This window comes from Protomyctophum bolini (genome assembly GCF_963924005.1).
Source record: "Protomyctophum bolini genome assembly, chromosome: 21".
In the NCBI taxonomy this organism is placed as follows: Eukaryota; Metazoa; Chordata; class Actinopteri; order Myctophiformes; family Myctophidae; genus Protomyctophum; species Protomyctophum bolini.
The window spans coordinates 11,444,433-11,461,795 of NC_137882.1; the positions used below are offsets into that span (position 1 = coordinate 11,444,433).

A 17,363-nucleotide genomic window follows, 5' to 3' on the forward strand; every position below is an offset into this window, starting at 1 on the left:
ATTTAAAGTATAAAAATGAGTATCTTTATTTAACTTTATTAAGGTAAAGTCTATGTTTCGGTAGTGAAACTTTTGGGAGAGGAAAGATATTCCAATAAATTATTAAAATACAATGTGATAAATAATTTAGTGTGCCTTTACTAAATAATAATATGTGTCCCTTAGATCTGATGCAACATGAATATGGTAAATATCTTTCCAAAATAGCATACACATTTCACACAATTTCCAACTCTGAAATGGCCCATATATTAGATATGCTACCTTTGGTGTCCTCCTTCCTGTTTTGACATTCCATATGTTGATCTGACCTCATTAAACCCTGTACACTCAAGACACACTCTTTACAGTATATGGCCAGTACAGAATTCATTCCATATGTTGATCTGACCCCCCCCCCCCATGCCAAAGCAAAGCGCCAGTGCTCGCCCAGCAGTCTGCCGTCTGGTCGCTTCTCGCTCTCAGGGCGTCTTACTGGTAGTATAAGGGGGTGACAGTCTAGCTCTCAGTGAGTACAGGGGTGGCAGTTGGGCACCAAGTGGCACCTGTCCTGTCAGAACCAATTTCATGATTTGAAAAGGATTCAAATGTGATTTGATTAAATTACATTTAAATGCTAAAATATGCCATTCAAAAATAGTTAAAGGTATATTCAGTGATTACACTTAATTCAAATATCACTTTTTTTTGTTTTGTTGTGATAATCCTCCCTACTATAGAGGGTGCTGACCATATAAGGAGTTCCTCCCTGTCCCCAGTTAACCCATAGGGGGTCAAAAGAACTACATATATCACGACTGCAGCGTCCAATCAACCCCACATTGGGATGGCATGTTGACTTGTTGAGGGACAACGATGAGAGTTTCCCCCCTTAATACCTGCAGCTTACTTGGGTACACCACCCAGCCTGGCAGAGTCCCCCCTATCTAGGCAACCCACCGACCCATCTGCGCTATGAACCCATACAACTTTTAATATTTCTCTAAGAATTATTGTTCAAGACAAGTAATGGATTTTGGATAAGGTCTGCCAAGGGAAATGGAGCAGACAATAGCAGCCCTGACACTTTGAGAGAATTTTGGGCCCATGAAGAAAATGATCACTCTTCTTAACAGTCATAAAACAATGGCAAACAATTATTGGACAAAGTTTAGACTAAAATGTATGCACATTACAGAAGAAAGTGTAATGTGGCTGTTTTGTATACTGTATTTCGGCTAGGAGTTAGCCAATGTTTAGCCTTGTATGTTCCTGCTCTTTAGAGAAACTTCTATTAGGCATAGTGATAATTGCATTCCTCAATGACTTCATGCTGAGACACACACAGTGATACCGAATCACAACCTACTTATCCCAAGGGAGTGTGTTCTTTGTGGGGAAATGAGACAAAAACAATATGACAAACTGCATTGAGCTCCACATTCTTTGACATGTACAGCAAGTGCCCGTACAATAACCCCCTGCAAGCATTGCGCACACACACACACACACACACACACACACACACACACACACACACACACACACACACACACACACACACACACACACACACACACACACACACACACACACACACACACACACACACACACACACACACACACACACACACACACACACACACACACACACACACACACACACACACACACACACTCACTCACTCTCCATTGTGTCATTTGATTTGCAGCCTAAATGTGTCTGAATCAAGTTGGTTCCAGCTGGTTGAGCGAGTGGCACTGGGGAGAACTTCCAGACACAGCCATCCCCATGCTGTCCCTCTCTCAGCACTCACCCCTCCACAGATAATGTATCGGAGAAGTACCTCAAACCGAGCACCTCTATACAAATTAATCCCCGGGGGAAGAACTGAACCGATTCATGATGATTACTGCTTTTAGGGAGCTTTGATATTCAAATATCAAACACAGCAAAAAAGACCACTCTTTTGTTTGGCGATATTGCTCTCAACATGCAAACTGTGCGTACATGGTGGTCTTCAACTTCACAGCACATATTGATATGATAATTAAGTAGTCAGCTAATGCTAATTAACCATGTCTATCTGAGAAATTGTGTCACGGTGTATTCTATTGTAGATGGGCACACTCAGATCCCCCTTTTCATCCTGTTAATCTAAGCTCTTCTCTTGCCTTTCAGGTTATCAGTAGTATCCTCTGAAAGCACTTTGGTCTCCACATTATAACAGCCTGTTAGTCACTCTAGATGCTTATTTGGTTCACCTGGGAGCTGCTGGGAGATGCTAACACCAAAACACTTTGAATAATAAGGCTTTGCCGATCATGTTACAGTTGGACCCAAAATAGACTATTGTGTATTCAGACGGTAATCTGGTTGTTTCCCGCATATACTGTAGCTCAGTTTCCTACCAGGCAGATGCGACAATGGCGGTCATCTCATTCCAATCTCTTAAAGAAAATAATGTGGCCCTGTATTGTCAGCCTGTGTCTACGGTGGTCTGAATAGGCTTGTCTGCAAGGGTATTCTTGCATAGTCAAATCCCTTTTTGTCTGCGTGTTATTGTCCGTGAACGCAGTGACTTCAGCCTTGTAGATAGATTAAATGGAAATTGCTCTCGCTCTTCCCCTCCGAGTGTGTGTGTGCGTGCCGTGTGTACGTGTGCACATGCACAGGGGGATTGCTGACTAAAGCTGTAATACAGAGAGAGGCTTGGATAAGGGATGGTTTAACCCATTCTGACCTGAGATCAGATTCATACGAGGTTTCCACTGGAACACACACTGGTCTGATTAACCCATTCTGACCTGAGATCAGATTCTAAAAATGTCAGTCGTTCTTCGAATTTAAAAAAAATAGCAGACCTACAAGCTCGTATCGCGCCACTCGGTGGCGCGATATGAGCTTGTAGATCTGCTATTTTTCAATAGCTAAAGCATAACATGATGCCAACACCAAAATGGGTGCCCGGTCAGAATGGGTTAAAGAGATGGCAATTGTCATAATGATGACTGAAAGCAAAATCTCCCCCTGTGCGAAAGCGTTTTGCACATGCCTGCTCTGAGTCCAGAGACAAGTGAGCAAGCAAGCATCATACAGTATATATGCCTGACCAGGTTGAGGTAAATGGTAGCTGGAACATATGTGATTTACACGTGATGAAGAACTTCAGCTCACCACAACACCGGCAGCAAAAAATGTGTGAAACACAACGAAAGAAAGCTGATGTGATTACGATTGTGGGCAATAATAACCCTTTTCCCTCGGCACCGTCCTCAACAACACAATATTGTGTATAGCCTAGCCATTGCGCTATAACACTGCCTTTGAATGAAACAACTTGGCTATCAATCATGCCTTTTGTGACAGCGTGGGCCGTCTAAGGCCCAATGCTCCAGGGTAGAGGCTGCATGGCGAAACAGTAGGTTAGTCTCTGAGCAATATGCAGGGCTGTTTCCACCAGTGAAAAGAATATTCTCACCCCTGTTCTATTCCTCTGCACACCTGAGAGGAAAAACCTTCAATATTGACCTACATCTCCTTCAGAATAATTTGGCCGCTATTTTCGTCCGGCGTTTAAGTATGCTCCGCTAGGCTGTGATGGTTGGGTCCACACTGAGCTTGACATTTTAACTAATGTTCCCCTGCTCCAGGCTGTACTGCCCAACACGGGTCAAACATTTTCCCAGGTCCGCCACAGTAATAAGAGGAGAAAAAAGCTTTGCTTGTGCCCGACAATGCTATTTGCATGAGAATTGTTGTGGAGTTTCGAAGAGGTTTTTTGGCGAAAGCGGCTATTGCTGGGGCTATTGGGAGTGTGGTTTGAAGTACTGTTTGAAATTGGGGGCAGGGTGGGGTGGAGGGTGGCTGGTGATTTCCTTTGAACACAAGTCCGAGATAGGCTTTGTTGCATTCAACATTATAATCTATTCACAGTGCTCCTGACTACAAGTCCTATTTAAAAGCGTAATTTATCATGAAATCCTAAATGGAGGTGCTGCAGCCAACTGCGCTGTGTCGCTAGCTCTGGCCCTCGCTCGTGTGCCAGCCCAGCCCGCTGCACTGTGCGTGTGACTATTCTAACGCTCTTGCACTTTGTCAACAGCTGCTCGCACCACCATCCCCCTCTCACCATCCTTTCGCAACTCTTCAAACTTGCAAACAAACTTTCATCTCTTCTCCCTGGTGATGCTACCCTGTACCCCCCCCCCCCCCACCACACACACACACCACATCTCTCTCATTTCATTTTTTCTCCCTTTAATGTATTTCTCCCTCAGTCCCTCTGTCATTTTCTTTTTTCACATCACCTGTCCTCGCTGATATGATATCCTTCTGTGATATTGAATAAGCAGAACGCCTCTGCTTTGATGAGGGGCTCAGCTGGAAGCCACTATGTCCTTCATATTTTCGTGTCGCATTGTGAGACAGGGTACAGTACACGGTTTTCAGTCAAGCATAACGTATACTATATGTGTAATGCCACCGAGAGCCAAAGCTTTTACTCAATGAACTATGGGGTTACTAATACTGTGATATTACATTTCTGGACTGCGTTTGGCCCATGAAAGTTTGATGAGAATGTCCAGCCATGCATAGAGAAAAAGAGTGTTACCGCGACGCTGAGGGATGAGGAATGGGAGGAGAGCAGGCATTATAGAAGAGAGAAAGGGGGGGGGGGAGGGAGGAAGAAGAGGAATAAAGAGACATACAATATCAAGTGAGGACAGAGAGTGAAAAGAAAATAAGGTGTGTGTGTGTGTGTGTGTGTGTGTGTGTGTGTGTGTGTGTGTGTGTGTGTGTGTGTGTGTGTGTGTGTGTGTGTGTGTAGTGATTACTCGGCCGCTGAGGTAGCACACTGCATTACACAGGAGGATTTGGAATGGCCCAGATAAAGTAATCTATGATTAACTGGGGCGCGGCAGGCAGGCTCACCGGCCCGCCAACAGCTGTAGTCGGGGGGGTGAATTACAAAATTATGGGATGTTGGAAAAAAGAAAAAGGACGGTGGGGTGGGGTATTACATCGGTGGTGGGTGGGGGTGCGCGTTGTATGAGTCGTTGGTGACAGCTGGTGGGGGGAGTGCGCTGGCAATTAATTCAAACCTGTGTAGTCGTCATATTTGGGATGGAAATGTAGGAAATGTATAGGATGGTGAATCCTTGGGGAGGGCTGACGTACTTGTGGTGGTGGGGAGTGATTGCTGTACCAACTGTCCGACGGGATAACAAATCAAATTATGAAGACGGACACGGCGGCACAGGGCCCAAGCGCCGCCCTTCCGGCTCCAATTGATTGTCGGCAGCGGCAGCTGATATTGCGCTGCGCGGGCCGGTCTGTCATAGTGCATCAGGCCTCATTATCACCAGGGGAACTAACACTGGACTGGACCTTATGGGGAGCCGGACGGGAAGGACAAACACACTGGGAGGTGCTGTTGCTGCACAGCTGCTGTTGCTGCTGTTAACCAAGCAACCAGGCAAAGGAGAACCGTTGCTGTCAGGCCGAAACCTTGTATCTCCATATTTGAACTTTTTAAAGTTTTCTCATAAATTGCTCAGTAGCAACAGTAGACGCGGAACCTTTATAATTTATTTCAAAATTAATGGGAGCATAATTTACAAAAATACATATGCTGCGTGAAAGAAGATTTGAAACTACCATTTGAAAACATAAAGTCTGCAACAGTTTGCAACATAAAGAAAACAAATTAAAAGGTTTACTAAAGTAATAAAACCAAGTTTAACGTCGAGTCATTTCCATTGTCTTTGACAGGATGAAATGTTTTCAGCAACTAGTCCATTGATGAGAACTGCAGCATTTTCATGACTGAACCTTGCCGCCTGGTAGTGAGTGACAAATAAACCCTCTTGATTCTTCATTCTTGATTGATTTTTGAGACGCCTTGATTGAAGTGTCTCTCATGTCTAGCCAGTAAGTGCAGCAGCAATCACTTTTCAATCAGTTATTAGGATGTATGAATCATTCAAGTACATTTACTTAATACTTTTTTTGCAAGGGGATTTCACTGTCCTACATGTTAAATATAAAATGTATGAAATAATGTACCTAAGCAATATTACACTCGAGGGTGTTCTTTATCGTCATTAATGCACGCCTGCAAGTTCCGAAACGCAACGCAGAGGTGCATTAATGACGATAAAGAACACCCTCGAGTGTAATAATGCAATTATACAACAGTTACCCTTAAAACTAAGATAATCGCTTAAAAAAAAAAACATAATTATTTTAATGACAGATGTAGCCACTACGACCACAGATGTCCCAAGAAACTAGCTAGCCTAGCCACCGAGTCTGCTGCGCTCTGGGAGAACAGAGCAGGTGATTTCTTTGTTTTGATTAGGTGTTCCTGTCGTTTAAGCACGGATAGAATGCTGTTTCAACCACATGTGCTTCAGTGGTAGAGTGATTGCACTTCAACCAGGAACAAGTGCCTCAGAGCCCTGCTTTCTTTTGTTGATTAGTCATTTACCTGAAGCCAGCCGTCATCGGAAATCATTTTCACGTCATACAGTTCCGTGTCTCATTCAAACGGCGAGTGATGTGCCTTGCGGGGTAATAACGGCAATTTTATCGACAGCTGCGACAGATTCCCAATAAACGCTAGAAGGTTTCATAATGTTCAGCAAAGTGTATGGGGTTTGTATTTGAGGCCTCTTTACAGAAAATGACTGAGGCTTCAAGGATGACTCATCACAGAGGTCCACGGCTCGACAAGCTTTCCTACAGGGCTTCTCTCTCTCGGTCTCACCGACTTCTCCATGCACATTTAAGGATGATGTATTCTGACAATGTTGCCTTTCAAGGTCTATGTGTTGAAATTTTAAGTGTTCAGTGGCGCGTAAAATATCACCAACGGTCTGGATAAACCCATCGATATTTTATTACCATCATCTGCCCATCATCTTTGAAATGACCTCATGTACACAAATCTCCTCTAAACTTTAGCAATTTTTCTGCATCCTATTAAGCATTTTGCCTCTCCCCTAAACAAACTTTGGCTCCAAACTTTGGCTCCCAGGAGACTACGAACTGTCCGCCTGGTGTGTGTGTGTGTGTGTGCCTGCATCTGTGTGTGTGATTTTGTGTGTATTATGGATTTAATGAGCTCGCTGCTTGCACTCTGGTGCCAGGTGCCTGCCAAGGAGCCTCCATACTAGGGCTAGGCAATTAACCGAAAATATATTTTAAACCAATTATTAAATCCATTAACGCTAGCAAGTCTAGCATGAGACACAAGTAGCATGTGCTTAAATTAATATTTAGAATTATTTTCAGATGTCAAACATTTCTGAGATGATAGAATGGTGATGGATGATGATGGATCATGGATGGTGAACCTTCTGAAAGCTTCATGGGGAAAGATAATAAACTTCAAAATCTAAAACAAATGGTCAAAATGACCTCTCAGACATGACTCTGAATCAAATCATTTATTATCAGTGAATCGACACCAAAAAATCTAATATAGTTTTTATAATCGACTAAGTCGATTCATCTGAAAGGAGTAGTTTACACAAAAATGTTTTTTTCCCCCCTTGCATTCCTAAGCCAATAATGACCGGCGGAGTATCCGGTAGGAGACTTGCAGAGTCTCTATTGAGAATCCTAACCCTTTGTTGTACAATGGTGGTGTACAAAATTGACGATTGTTGGCGTCCTGTGCGAACTCTTCACAGGTCAAGAAATCACCATCAATATACATGTTCTCTCCACTGCATCACTTTCACTGCCGCCTTATCGCACATACCTCCGGGAGGTGCATGATGATGTGTACATACTAACTACATAATATACTGTAGCTGGTTGGCTGTTACTGTAAAATCATATCACGATTGCAATCGCACAGAGATTATTAAATGCACACAGCTGGCGGCCTTTTGCAAGGAAAGGCTAGGATGAAATGCCATAGATGCGAGAATAGACCGCATGCCTGCGCACGCACGCACGCACACACAGTTGCAGTCTGTAGTGCTGAATAGGTCAATTTAGAGCCTCAACGTGCAGCTTTCTTTTGGTGCAACCATGAAAGGTCTTTGCGTCGAATTCATACAGTACAGTAGGTGTTCCTGCCAATGTATAACCCCCTGCTATTATGGGGCTGGATGGAAAACCTCTTTGTGGATTTCCATTCATTACATGCGTCAGGGTGACTACAATGACGGAGAAATATAGCATTATGCTTGGACCATTCCTGACCTCCGAAGTGAAGGCAATTATGTTGTGCCCATTTGGAGTAATTGACCACGGAGGTGTATATTGAGGAGGGTGGATGTAGGTGGAACGGGCTTTCACACAGCGCCAATCAGGGGACACGCTAAAAGCAAGAATTATACTCATTCTCTGTCCTCTTTCATAATTACGTTGTCCTTTTTTCACAGAAGAAGCAAAGGTGGTGTTGCATGGTGCCCGGTAACGCTCCCTCCCTAGAACACTCAAAATGAGCTAGCGCCAAGCCGGCAGCAAGAGAGAGTCTTATTCACTTCTATGTAATTAACATCAGTGTAAGAGTCTGTGAATAGGACCCCACCGGCGTGCTGAGAATAGGACAGCCCTCACAATGCATTGACAACTGTGGAACAGGCAAAATTAAGCCCTCTTCATTCATACCCATAGTTCTTATTATGCACCAGCTATCTCACTGAGCTTGCTTTTGTGCAAGTATAATTACTTAATGGCAGGCAGGCGGCGTCACTTTTGTTTCAAGCCACTAAAAGGGAACTAAAGGCAACCTTACGTTTTGTTCTTAGTGTTGAGTGCCCTGTCAAGTGTCAACACCACATTATTGTCATCATCTTGTGACATTCAGGTGGAAGTGGAATTTAAAAAAAGGAAATCCACAAGTGCAATGTTGTGCAGTTATTATTATTTAGTCATTTTTCACTTTTGTGTGTCCTGTGGTTTTCAAACATTTGTTTCGCTATTTCTGAAGCATTCAGAACCACAGTGTGCCTCAGCTGTAGCACGCCGCTTGGGGAGCACTGCATCAGAACCAGTGTGCCTCAGCTGTAGCACGCCGCTTGGGGAGCACTGCATCAGAACGCTGTGCCTCAGCTGTAGCACGCCGCTTGGGGAGCACTGCATCAGAACCAGTGTGCCTCAGCAGTAGCATGCCGCTTGGGGAGCACTGCATCAGAACGCTGTGCCTCAGCAGTAGCATGCCGCTTGGGGAGCACTGCATCAGAACGCTGTCCTGCGGTTCTGCAGAGTTTATAATGTCAACACTTAACTACAACAGTGGTCCATCAAGGCGGGCCGATAAGGACCTGGGGATCCACTCTAGTCAATTACTGCAAAGTGCCAAGTTCAGCTCGCTGGGCCTTTTATGAAGTACACCAGCTGAGTAAACAAATTAATCACAGATCCATGCCTCCTCCGCTAAACAATGTGGCCTGAGATAATCATACATCAGGCAGACTGATAGAAGCTGTCTTCACCAGGAAATAGAAGGATCCCGCTATTAAACCACATTAAAGAAAGAATTTCAATTCCAATAATAATAATAATAAAGCAATATTTTCAAAAATAGCAGATGTAGCAGAGATACTGTACAAGCTTGTAGATCTGATATTTCTGAATGGCCAATGTATAAATGGATAAATAAAAGTGGTTAAAATGATTGCGATGCTAAGGTATGCCAACTAGGCTACTTTTGCTGGGGACCCCCTGGAACCAGCCCAAGGACCCCTGGGGGTCCCTGACCCCTCTTTGAGAACCACTGCTCTACTGTTCTGTCTAAACATGTCCATATTGGCTGTTAATGTTTGTTGGGGCGGCTGCTGTTTTGCGAGTGTGGTAATTTTTAAACGCTGTAAAACGGTTATATTAGGGTGATTACGAGTGGCGGTTCACCACAGAGGTCTTCCAGTAAAACGTGTCAGAGAAGTCATAAAACATGCAGCATGCACCATATCATGGATGGCTGCCATTTTCTAATGGATGACACCCCGGAGGCGGACTTATAAAAGATGATAGAGTTTACCACGGTGCGAAGCCTGCATGATGAGTATGAGTGGATGAGTGATCAAGTGTGTTTATTAGATTATTATTATATGTGTGTGAGTGAGTGAGTGAGTGAGAGAGAGAGTGTTGTGTGGTAAATGGTATATAGTACCTTTATGCAAGGCGCTTTACATAGATATTGTGCATCGTGCAACACACACACACACACACACACACACACACACACACACACACACACACACACACACACACACACACACACACACACACACACACACACACACACACACAATACCTGGAATATATACTATAGTTTCTAAGTACTCAAAGTGTGAGCGGGGTGGCCAAGGGGAGACGAAAAAGTAAAAAGAGAAAGTCCATAGCGGTTTCATGAGAAATGTTCTGCAGGCCGCAGCCGGGTTTCCATTGGTTGTAGTGGCAGCGTACCGTTATGGAGCCTATTCCGTCCCCAGTGTAGCCCGGCCCTAAGCCTACAAGACCTGAGATTTGAGCGGGCCATGCGCTCAAGTCAAAGTCACGATAGATTGAAGATCCGGAAAGTGACGGTGATCTCGGCGTATGCCCCTTTTTCGGTCTGTGCAAGCTTGATAAGTGAGGACCTGTGTGTGTGTGTGTGTGTGTGTGTGTGTGTGTGTGTGTGTGTGTGTGTGTGTGTGTGTGTGTGTGTGTGTGTGTGTGTGTGTGTGTGTGTGTGTGTGTGTGCGTGTGTGTGTGTACATGCATTTGTACGTGCATGTGTGTTTGTGCTGGCAGTGGGCTCACAGTCAGGTTTGACGTCATGAAGTTTGTGGAGTTAAGTTTGCGTCGGTGTGCTTGTGTCATTCATCAGGAAAGTGTTTACCCCAAAGCCATGGGAAACACAACTCATCAGGGAAATTGAAATGATTGCAAAACACAAAAGTTGGAATTAAATTCTGCACCGGCGTTTGTTCTAAATCTTCAGTATACATGCCCAGACTTTGTGAAACACATTAGCTGTGCCAACTAATTAGGCATCAAATTCTCTCATTGGATCTAGCCAGAACATTACAATAACTACACACAGAATCAATTAAAAGTATATTTCTGGCCGGGTCCATTCATTAGATTGGTCGGTTCTGAAGCAAGTTATTCTAAGTGGTGAAAGAAGTAAAAGTCATTGTCAGCATCAAAATATCCTTACGAGTACCACAGTAAAATGACACACAAACATTTTCATAAGCTCACAACACATTGTGAGCTTGTACAGTAGAAACATGTCGTCACGTTATCACGTTCATTTTTTCTAAATGTCATCCCGTTAATCACGTTAGAACCAACATAATGTTAATCCCATATCAGGATTGTTTAGAAACGTCATCACGTTTCATTTGTTTTAGGCAGAAGTATCGGCCAAGGAAATGACGTTGATGCTTTACAAATCAGTTTACATTCTCCGCGAATGAAACAAGTGTTGTGATTGGTCGGGAAAATATCGTATCCGGGGGAAATACATCTGACGGATGTATTCCAGAGGACACGTCCGCCGATAGCTTCTCTGCCTTACGTTGTGAGCGGGCTCTTCTTTATGCTTCTCTGCCTTACGTTGTGACCTGGCTTTTCTTTATGCTTCTCTGCCTTACGTTGTGACCTGGCTTTTCTTTATGCTTCTCTGCCTTACGTTGTGAGCGGGCTTTTCTTTATGCTTCTCTGCCTTACGTTGTGTGCGGGCTTTTCTTTATGCTTCTCTGCCTTACGTTGTGACCGAGCTTTTCTTTATGCTTCTCTGCCTTACGTTGTGACCGAGCTTTTCTTTATGCTTCTCTGCCTTACGTTGTGACCGAGCTTTTCTTTATGCTTCTCTGCCTTACGTTGTGACCGAGCTTTTCTTTATGCTTCTCTGCCTTACGTTGTGACCGAGCTTTTCTTTATGCTTCTCTGCCTTACGTTGTGACCGGGCTTTTCTTTATGCTTCTCTGCCTTACATTGTGACCGGGCTTTTCTTTATGCTTCTCTGCCTTACTTTGTGACCGGGCTTTTCTTTATGCTTCTCTGCCTTACGTTGTGACCGGGCTTTTCTTTATGCTTCTCTGCCTTACGTTGTGACCGGGCTTTTCTTTATGCTTCTCTGCCTTACGTTGTGACCGGGCTTTTCTTTATGCTTCTCTGCCTTACGTTGTGACCAGGCTTTCTTTATGCTTCTCTGCCTTACGTTGTGACCGGGCTTTTCTTTATGCTTCTCTGCCTTACTTTGTGACCGGGCTTTTCTTTATGCTTCTCTGCCTTACGTTGTGACCGGGCTTTTCTTTATGCTTCTCTGCCTTACGTTGTGACCAGGCTTTCTTTATGCTTCTCTGCCTTACGTTGTGACCGGGCTTTTCTTTTCACAGATAAGTAAGCCTGGGACCGAGGCTAAAGCGTAATGGGGTAAACACTCTGGATATCACAGTGTGCACCTGTCTGTACGTGTAAATATGGGGTAATCACTCTGGATATTACAGTGTGCACCTGTCTGTACGTGTAAATATGGCAGCATCACTGCCCAAACTGTACACATCCAGGGACATAAGTACTGTAGGTAATCACCGGTGGTGGGATGTAGTTAAGTACATTTACTCAAGTGCTGTACTTTTTTTAGGTACTTTCTTTACTCTTTACTTTATTATTTGAAATCTTTAGTCAAAGTTACTTTGTAGATTTAGATTGTTACAAACATATTCGAAAGTAGCCTCTATCAACACATCACATGATGTGATACATCGTGACTTTGTGAGCTTGTATATATACATATATACATTGTATATATGTATCTTCTATTTTCTAAGACATGACAAACTTTGGTACTGCCAATACCTCTGTACATTTACTCAAGTAATTTTTATTTTACATGTAACAGTATGAGTATGAGTATTTCTTCATCGCGGTATCGCTACTTTGACTTAAGTAAAAATAAATCTGAGAACTTCTTTCACCAGTAGTAATTACACTTGGAGACACGGTTGACCAAAAGTACAGCTTTTTCTCTGAGAGCTGCTAATCTGATAATGCAGCAGCTGCCGTGACAATCAGCTCAGTTTGTTATCCAAACAGATTAATAATGAGATGGAGTGGAACGTTGTGAAAGGGATAAAAATAATTTGCAGAGAGAGGGTATTTGATCCATGAAATGTGTTTGTTTTAATCTCCACTCCCAAGTGTAAAAAATGGTACATTTGACACGTACCGACACAAAAATGATGCCCTTCAGCGGGTTCCGTTTTAAGCATTGTTTGTTTTGAAGCATATAATTCAATCAGCATGGTATTTTGCTTCAGTGTGTGATAGGCAATACCCCAGTTAATTTACACATTGCAGTGTTACCAATGATTCTAATGAAGGCTCTGTTCCATTTATAGCACAGTGTTTATCAAAAAATTAAATTTCCAGGACCACCATTACTCAAGAGTGTACATATGGAACTAAACGGACCCTTGAGTTGAACACCCATAAGGGTCCATTTGGATTTTGGAACGCCCTCAAGGAACCAGGACTTTGTAGTACAGTGTTTCTTGAGAGCCAAGATGCACACTATCAGAACCCGGATTCTGTTTCACCAGAATGGAACAGAGCTTTAATTAGTATAATTAGTAACACTGTTTTTATTTAGAGGGGAACTTGGAGTTGATGCTTCTTGTCTGTTAGTTTGTTTTAATATGTCTGGGTTTGTTAATTTGAGGTTAGGTGGGGATGAATGTTTTTCTATTGGCCTGTGATGTGTGATCACTAATCTCTCTGCTCTGACTGTAACATCCACACACACATTTGAGCTTTGCCAGGGTTGACTCATCAGATCGGGCAGCAGCCTGTGAGTCATAACGCGTACAGGGGTCTTCAACGTCACGATTAGTACTAATTAGTAATTACAGTATAGGAAATTGGCAACGGGTGAAAAATGGGTTACAAAATGGTGGGATAAATCATTTGAAAAAAATAAAGAAAGTGCCAAAGTGGTCCTGCTACTCCTTCCCTAGCTAGCTTTCCTGCATCTGAACAAAAGCTAAGGGCTGCCCACTCAGTCGCCACACAAGCAAGACAGTTCTCGTCATCGTGCCTAGGGTGCCTGAATGGCTAGAAACGCCACTGTTCTAGATAGATGTGCATCACTCCCGCAGCAGCACAGGTGGCAGAGAAGAGATGGGTTTGTAACGCACTCATATTGACAGTTTTCATGACTTTCAACTAACTGACTTCAGACTGACTCCGAGGACCCCGTATGGTCATGCACCCCTGTTGAATACCCATGATCTATGGCAGCGTTCCCCAATAAATTTTCCTCAAGGGCTATATTTTGACTAGGGTACCAGGCTAGGGGCCGAGTCTGCATGCACGAAAAATGTGGGTTTTTATTTTTTCATTAATTCATTAAGCTTAGAATAGAATGTAGAACAGCTGTTCTCAACCAGTGGTCCACCAGAGGTCCTTGAGGGGGTTCCAGGTGGTCTTCAGCTAAAAATGACGGAGAGTTGGTATTTTGCCATTTGAAAAGATATGGCAGGGCTCTAGCAGTGATTCTCATTTTTTAATTTGAAGGATGCCCAGTTTGACATGCATAGGCTACTGACCCCCATTTAATGCCATTTATATGTGGGACCTAAAAAAAAAAGAAATCTTTGGCCCGTGGGCCGCTTATTGGGGAACCCATGAGTATCATTAAGGTATGAGGAAAAGTCTTGCAGCTCGAAACTTTGAGAGATACAGTACATACAGATTTGTATTCGTTATTCTACACTTTTTAACGGGTCTACCATCCTTCTGTGTTGTTCAGATCTTCCGAAGGTGTTGGCTGGTGTTCAAGAAAGCGTCCAGCAAAGGTCCCAGACGGTTAGAGAAGTACCCAGACGAGAAGGCCGCCTATTTCAGGAGCTTCCACAAGGTACAGTGAACTATGGCTGCAACCATCCATTTTTCCTTAGCCATTATTCTATCCATTAGTTCTTCCATGCTATCCATTAGTTCTTCCAACCAGACAGTGGCCTTGTGGTTAGAGTGTCCGCCATGAAACTGGGAGGTCGGGGTTCGATCCCCGGCCGGGTCATACCAAAGACTGTAAAAATGGGACCCAATGCCTCCCTGCTTGGCACTCAGCATCAAAGGGTTGGATTGGGGGGTCAAATCTACTAATCAAATGATTCCCGAGCGTGGCACGGCTGCAGCTCACCGCTCCTTGGCTGCGGCTCACCGCTCCAAGAGATGGGTCAAATGCGGAGAACAAATTTCACTGCGTTAACGTGTGTGACAAATCGTATGACTTTGACTTTGGTCGATGGAATAATCGGGAAGCACCTTTTCTTCAATAATTTGTTTTCTTTTTTATATATAAACAAATTGCGAAGTGTGCGAAATTAGCACATCTACAAGCTTGCGTTGTGAACATGTAGATTTTGCGCTATTTCTAAATCATTTTCATAGAAAATGGACTACCACAATTTACCGGTAGTCAGTTATAAACTGTTGTCATTTATTATTATTAAATAAATCAATTATTAATTAGATTAACTGTTGCACTTGTACCATGAACACACACAAGTCCTACAATCTCAGATGTAAAAATGAGACCTTGTGATTTTGACACATGTTTTGCCCATTCCATTGACGTCCACCCTTCAAAGTCCAGTCACGCTTTTCCCTGCAACCTCTTTATCACGTCATTGAATGCTGCTTTCACCATTAGCAGCATTTTAGCTTTCTCAAACACACAAAAATATATTTTTATATATAAATATATAAATATAGTTTATATATTTTTTTGTTCAAACTAAATAGAACGCAGGGTTGTAAACAAAGTGAATTTGTTCTTTTAAAGGGATAGTTCAGAATTTTTGTTTGAACTTAAGCTGTATGAAATACTTTCCATTAATATAGTGGTTGCAACTGTATTAATTGATTGCCCGAGTCCCGTGGTGGGAGTTATGCAAGTATGATCGAACCCTACAAACCCTCCCGCTCACTCAGATCAGCCAACGCAGGGAAGCTGGAAGTACCCTCACTAAAAACGCCGGGACAACGCTCCACACGTCCCAAACTCTTCTCCCTTCTGGCTCCAAAACTGTGGAATGCACTTCCCATTGCAGTCAGAACTGCAGCATCACTCCCAATCTTCCGCCGTAGTCTGAAAACCCACCTTTTCAGACTCCATCATGGCCCATAGCACTTTACCCCACCCCCTTAGATAGCAATTCTGTAGACTTAGATAGCATTTGATACAGACTTATAGCATGTTATGTAGACAGCATAAGTGCATTGTATGTAGTCATAGCACGTCATAGTACATATGTGTAGCATAGTAGTATAGATGTATAGCTTATATGTATAGTTTCATTATAGATATCCCACTGTTACTTTCTTAGCTTACGCATGTTTCATGATAAATGTCTTTATGTGATGTATTCCCATGCTTTTTTGTTCTTGCTTAATGTAAGTCGCTCTGGATTAAGAGCGTCTGCTAAATGCCTAAATTGTAAATTGTAAATTGTATGCTCTAGTTTTGGTGAAATATTAAGTAGTTCCGGTCATTTTGTGGGGGGCACAGGGGGGGGCCACGCATTAAAAGTAAATAATTTGTATTGTTGACCTATTTCTACTTTAGTTCATTATTGACCCCTCTATCACACATAACTATGTTTTTTGTGTCCATATCACTACGCCCAAAAACTAGTTCCATGTGATAGAGGGGTCAAAGTTGAACGAAAGTTGCGCTCATATTTTTTAAATAGGTCAACAATAGAAATTACGCTAGTTTTGTGGATTCATTTACTTTTACTGCGTGGCCCCAGAGCCCTCCACAAAATGACCGGAAGTCCGGAAGTACTTAATATTCACCAAAACCAGAGCAGAACTCCCACCACGAGACTCGGGAAATCAATTAATACTTACAACCACTATATTAATGGCAAGTATGTCATACAGCTTAAGTAAAAAAAATGGTGAACTATCCCTTTAAGGCCTAATAGATTATTTAAATCAGTGATCTTTGATCTGATCTCTGATCGTTCCTGGACCAGGGCCCAACTTGAAACGATTTGCGTTCCCACCCATCTGACCACTTTAATATTTTACCTGCCCACAGGTTGAGAATAACTGTTTTAAATTATTATTCAAAACGGGTAAAAAATAAAAAAGGTTATTAGTGAGCGCCTCTTATGCTGTACTTATGCTGGAACACTCACTCAACCTGCGTCAATGCCAGTCCCCTGAGATACTGGCTTTCAGTGCTCATCTGAAAGAGCTGTGCATCAGAAACAGATAACGCAGTTAGTTAAGAATCCATTAAGCGGCATTTTCCAGCTTTTATCTGGGTCCTTTTGAAGTGTCTCATCCCTCCTCTTTCACAGGGATAATCCCGACTATACTATCTTTCTCTCCGCCTCTTAAGGCCATTG

At 43.0% G+C, this 17,363-nt stretch overlaps 1 protein-coding gene across 2 annotated transcripts in view; it reads left to right on the forward strand.

Annotated features, from left to right (window-relative positions):
- Positions 1-17,363, forward strand: part of dok6 (docking protein 6) — a 75,844-nt gene that overhangs the window by 16,213 nt on the left and 42,268 nt on the right. For both annotated transcript variants that reach the window (XM_080793642.1, XM_080793643.1), the window contains exon 2: positions 14,750-14,857. In XM_080793642.1, the coding sequence (XP_080649768.1) occupies positions 14,750-14,857 (108 nt within the window). The remainder of the gene's footprint in view (positions 1-14,749; positions 14,858-17,363) is intronic.